Source organism: Acanthisitta chloris, unplaced genomic scaffold (genome assembly GCF_000695815.1).
Source record: "Acanthisitta chloris isolate BGI_N310 unplaced genomic scaffold, ASM69581v1 scaffold2883, whole genome shotgun sequence".
NCBI classification, from domain to species: domain Eukaryota; kingdom Metazoa; phylum Chordata; class Aves; order Passeriformes; family Acanthisittidae; genus Acanthisitta; species Acanthisitta chloris.
In genome coordinates this window covers 5,140-10,626 of record NW_008666359.1, presented here as the reverse complement: position 1 = coordinate 10,626, position 5,487 = coordinate 5,140, and the positions used below count along the sequence as shown (strand labels likewise).

Here is a 5,487-nt window from a genome sequence, read left to right as displayed (position 1 = left end):
CCATCTGGGCTGTGGCCTGCAAGGCAGAATAGATGATGATGCCTGGGAACATGTGTCCCCATGCCATGCACTGGGTTTGGCCAGTCAGGATCTCATCCTACCACCTCCTCCATTAGGTTTGGCCCTCCAGGATCTCATCCTACCACCTCCTCCATTGGGTTTGGCCATCCAGGATCTCATCCTACCACCTCCTGCAGCTCCAACATCCACATGAACATCATGGTCCCACCATGGACCCAGCTTCCAGCAGACTAGAAAAGCTGCACCAAAGTCTGCAGAGACCTCTTGCTGCCTGCATGATGAGGCAGACCCACAGGTCCCTGTCTCCCCAGTTCATTAACACCTCAACACCCACCGGAATCTACCCATACATTCCATACTCCAGCATGGAAAAGGAGTTGTTCTGGAGAAGATGCTGTCAGGATGCCATGCACTCATCTCCCCCTCCCAGTCCTGCTAGTTACCTTGGGGAACCTCTCCTTGTAGACATGGTTCATCATCACAACCTCATTATCAAACGTTCCACTCGTCCGTCCAGGGCTGCGGAGGGAGGAAACGAATTGTGTTATGAAGTTCAAGTCATTTACATCTATGCAAATAGCTGCTACACCTGGAGAGCAATTTATTCCCTCCTCCTAACTCCTGATTCCAAGTGGTTAAAGTTCATCTGAGCAGAGCCATCAGCCTTGGGACAGCACTTCCAGCAGCAACCCTCCCACTGTGCATGGACCTGAAGGTCCCTGGGATGTGGGCCAGGGAAGGTTAACCTCCTGCAAACTCAGGTCTCCAAACACAAGTCACTTGAAAATTCCAGAGCTGAGAGGCTGGTCTATCAACCACTTGGCTTTGAAGAACAAGCTCATCCTTTCCTTCCTCTGGATCCCACAATCTTTTGCCGTCGCTGTCCTTTTTGCAGTTCACCAGCAAACAGAACACCCAACCAAAGCCCAGGGTGGATGCTGCAACCTTCATTAAACGTGGAGTTTCTCCTACCCCCACCCAGCACTGCCCCTCCCAGGCCTCTGCTTGGTGATCCCATTATGCAAAGCAAGTCACAGGAGCAGCCAGCAACTCATTACCCACAATAAAATAATAAATGTGGTGATTAAAACCAGACCCAGGCTGCTCACTGCCAGCCCCAGCCCAGCCCAGCCTTTGCCATGCCAACCACAGAGCTGCCATCTCCTTGGTGAAAACCTCACCACCTACAAAACCCTGTCAGGTAATTAATCTGATTTTAATGACATTTCAGCCAGCAACACACAGAGCTATGACTCTGACTCTGGTGCAAAGGGGGTTGGGAGTTTTCTCAGAGCGAAAAGAGAATTTAACCAAAACATCCCCTGTAAAAAGCAGAAGCTTCTGGTTCTGGACAAGCAGAAATATCACTGGCTCCTTGCATGGGGCACAGACTTGGAAAAGCAACATGGAGCTCAGTGAGTCCATAGGATCAGCTTGCTACAGCCACCAGCTTGATGCTCTCTCCAAATTTTCCTCTCTCCAGCCCACAAATGCCCATTTACCTATGCTTCTCATGGATTTTTTGCAGAGGCAAAGGCCAGCCCCAGCAAACAAAGAGAATGTTTCCCAATCCAAGCCCAGAAATGGGATCTTTAACCCTTTTAACAGCAGGTCAGACTGCAAGGACAGCCACCCCTTGGGATTCTGCTTGGTGTTCCTCTCCTCACCATCGAAACCATTCAGACAATTGAGAAAGCCTGCAAACCAATCATTTTTGAAACAAATCCCACTTTCTCCAGTTTCAGTCTCAGGAAATCTCCCTCTCAGGCATCATCTGCTTCCAGGAGAGGAATGTCATGTCCCAAGAGCCAAGAAGATGCTGAGAACCAGACCCTAATGCCCAAAATCTTTAGGATCATAAAATCACAGAGGTTAGGATCATAATATCATGGAATAGTTTGGGTTGGAAAGGACCTCTAAAAGCTCATCGAGTCCAACCTCCTGCTATGGGCAGGTTTCACTAGACCAGGTTGCTCTAAGCCCTGTCCAACTTGGCCTTGAACACTTCCAAGGATGGGGCACCTACAACCTCAAGCCAAATTTTCTCCACTCTTCTGCAAGGAGAAAACTCATGTCAGGATCAACACCTCGGAATAGGCTTAGCAGGACCACGACATGCCAGGAACAGCTGATGAGAGGACAGAGGATGCACTGGATGTGCTGGCACTTGGTGCATGATGCCAGCAGCACCATGGGTGCTCCCCACAGTGGTGCCATACCTGAGGCTCCTGGATCGAGGGCGCAGGCAGGGCGAGTGCCTCCCCTCCTCGTCCGTGACGCTTTCCGAACTGCGGAAATGCTTAGAAAGGAAATGCAGCTCATCAGGGGTAGGCTGGTATGGCAGCTGGTGCAGGCGCTCCTGGGAGGACGAAGATGACTGGAAAGAGAGAGAGAGGAGATCAGGAGATGGATCCATTTTTCCCAGCAGTGAGGTGGAAATCAGAAAGCCCGTGAGGAAAATATTCCTTAGAGTCTCTTGGGAGGCTGGAAACACTGCCAGGCAGTGTGCTCTGGGTGAAATATGGAGGAGAAGGCCAGCTCGGAGAGGTCTGCACTGCCCATTCCCATCCCCAGTTCCCTCAGTCTCCCACTCAACTTGGCTCCACTGAGCTCCATCCCTTCTACCTCCAACATCCCAGGCAGCTCCTGGGATACATCCCATGCACCCTTAACCCATGACACCCAGAGATGCTGTGACACCCAGAGATGCTGTGACACCCAGGGATGCTCTAATGCCCAGGGACACTGTAACCCCCAGAGATGCTGCAACTCCCAGGGATGCTGTAACACCAAGGATGCTGTAACCCCCAGGGATGCTGTAACCCCCAGCCCCCAGGGATGCTGTAACTCCCAGAGATGCTGTAACTCCCAGGGATGCTGTAACTCCCAGGGATGCTCTAACTCCCAGGGATGCTGTCACCCCCAGGAATGCTGTCACTCCCAGGGATGCTGTAACTCCCAGGGATGCTCTAACTCCCAGGGATGCTGTCACCCCCAGGAATGCTGTCACTCCCAGGGATGCTGTAACTCCCAGGGATGCTCTAACTCCCAGGGATGCTGTCACCCCCAGGAATGCTGTCACTGGATGCTGTAACCCCCAGGGATGCTGTCAGCCCTTAGCCAAGCCCTTTGGGGGCTTTCTTAAAGCACATTTGGGAAGCATGATGCAGCTAAAGCACATGGTCCTCTAGGAGAGAAGGGGCTGCCAAGGAACTGCTGCCATAGTGCTCAGGAGGCATTTCACCAAAACTCAAGGGGGTTTATGTTCTTATCATCTACTGCCACAAGAAAGCAAAGGTTACCGAGACCGTGGAGCTGGGGGTATTGGTCCCATAGCCAGAGGAGGGTAGCGAAGCCAGTGACCACCTTCTGCCATCAGCCCTGAGAGTGCAAATGTGACAGTCACATATAGGGGAAAAAACTCACCATCTAAATGCAAATCAGTAACATCAGAGCAAAAAGGCTGGGGAAGAGGAGGCAGGTTTGGCTTGAGTAATAAACCCCTGAGACCTCTTTTCAGAAGGGACTGAAGTGGAGTGAGATAGGAGGGGTTTGCAGGTGAGTGAGGCTGTCCCCAGTGTGCAGGTTTCCATGGGGACAGTGACAGTGAGCAGGGTCCCTGTGAAGGGACAACGCTGGGGCTCGGTTGGGTGGCGAATCCATTTCAGACAAGAAAAAAAAAAACAAAACCCTGCGAGGATCTGATTTTTAATTAGAGCAAAATTCAGCCTTCTGGGAGTTGTCTCAGGATTCCCAAAGACTCATCCTGAGACAACAGGCGCCGCGGAGCACAGCCTGGTTGTAAACAGGAAGGCAACGGCTCATACGTAGGCGAATGCTTCCTCTTGGAGATGTTTCTAATGGAAGGGGCAACATCCAGGTCAAGTTGAGGCCCTTCACCTCCCACTGCTGTTTCCCATGCAGGGTCAAGGACAGCAGGAGCTGGCAGGGTGCCGGATCTGGCTCCAGCACCACGGGAGCCCTGGCTGCCAGCACTGCAAACTCCTGACCCTGCGGTCTGGTTTCCCACTCTGTTCCAAGAGTGCAAACCATCCCTAAGCCTCCAGCGTTTTTCCATGTGGCAATCGATGGGTTGAAATCAGCCATCTGCCCCCATGTGTGTGATTAATTAATTGGTTAAACAGGATTCTGGTGGCTGCATCTGGAGCAGTGACAGGGATGCAGCAGGATTTGCCTCTGTGAGGACCTGGATGAGCATCCATCCCCAGACATCTGCCAAGCATCCATCAGAGCAGGTCCAAGCTGGGGCTGAGCACGTGCCAGGGAGGGTGTGATGGGAATAGGGATATTTCTGCTCCCAGAGCTGCAGGGAGCCCAGTCCTGGAGCAAAATCTCCCACCCAGGGATGCAATAATCAGAGTCTTAGATTTGTTTGGGTTGGAAGGAACCTTAAAGACCATCCAGTTCCAATCCCCAGCCATGGGCAGGTACAACTTCCACTAGACCAGATTGCTCCAAGCCCCATCCAACCTGGCCCTAAACACTTAAAACAGAAGGTCCATGATGATATGGAGCAGACACCTCCCCAAAATGCAGCCCCTGCCCATCCCTGGTACTCACCTGTCAGTCCGAGGAGCATGGCTGGGGTGGGGGGAGGCACCAGTCACAGCAGAGCAAGCACCACCAGACCAGAAATCAAGGAGAAAAAAAAAGCAAAAATAAAGGGAAAACAAGTCAATGGAGATCAACAGAAGAGTCACAGCTGATGGATTATATTTGTTGGGGAATATCAATGCTCTGGGGCTGGAGCTGGGATCTCACCTGCGAGCAAAGGGGAAGTTGAGGGAGGTGCTGGCAGAGAAGTTGCGTGGGCTGTCCAAGGGACTGCTCCCAGCTGTAGGGAGAAAAGGGGAAAAGTCACCCTGATATTCACCCCAGTGTGATGCCCGAGGTGCTGTGGGCTGCTCCTTCAGGGGAAAGAGGGGGCAAATCACTTCCCAAGCTATTCCCTACTAGAAAAAGCACCTATGGCCAGGAGCAAGTCTGCTGCTGCTAACAGCAGAAAAGAAGGGTCCCCTGCCACCCTTTCAAATTGCTCAGGGAATGTGGGAGATGCTCCCATCTGCTGGGACATCCCTTACCTGTCGGCACGGAGAGGGGGGAGAGAGGCCGCGAGAGGGTCGGAGAGGGGGTGCCCACCACTAAGCTCTTCCTGTTGCTGCTTCGGCAACTAGGGGAAAAAAAAGAAGGAATTAATCTGGGGAAGTAAAGGACAGGTAGAGCTGGCTGGGCACAGGCATGAAAGGATCTGATTGTACATGGAGCCATGTGCTGGGGGCCAAGGCTGCTGTCACCCCATTGATTACAGATCTCCTGCTACAGGGAAGATCCATTCCCAGTTCAGCACTTCCAGAGACAGGTCAGTGGGGTTATTTTTAACCAGGAACTGTCTCGTTGAGGTCCCACTTCTGGTTCTGGCTCACTGGAGAGGACAGAGGCAGGCAG

The 5,487-nt window shown here is 52.3% G+C and overlaps 1 protein-coding gene across 1 annotated transcript in view; it reads right to left on the bottom strand.

Annotated features, from left to right (window-relative positions):
* MAST3 (microtubule associated serine/threonine kinase 3) overlaps nucleotides 1–5,212 on the bottom strand; it is a gene marked incomplete at both ends in the record, with an annotated part of 13,678 nt that extends 8,466 nt beyond the window's left edge. The window contains 6 exon segments of the mRNA XM_009072068.1: nucleotides 399–540; nucleotides 2,241–2,398; nucleotides 3,324–3,402; nucleotides 4,603–4,623; nucleotides 4,804–4,876; nucleotides 5,124–5,212. Coding sequence (XP_009070316.1) covers nucleotides 399–540; nucleotides 2,241–2,398; nucleotides 3,324–3,402; nucleotides 4,603–4,623; nucleotides 4,804–4,876; nucleotides 5,124–5,212 — 562 coding nt within the window.
* Nucleotides 5,213–5,487: the final 275 nt, after the last annotated feature.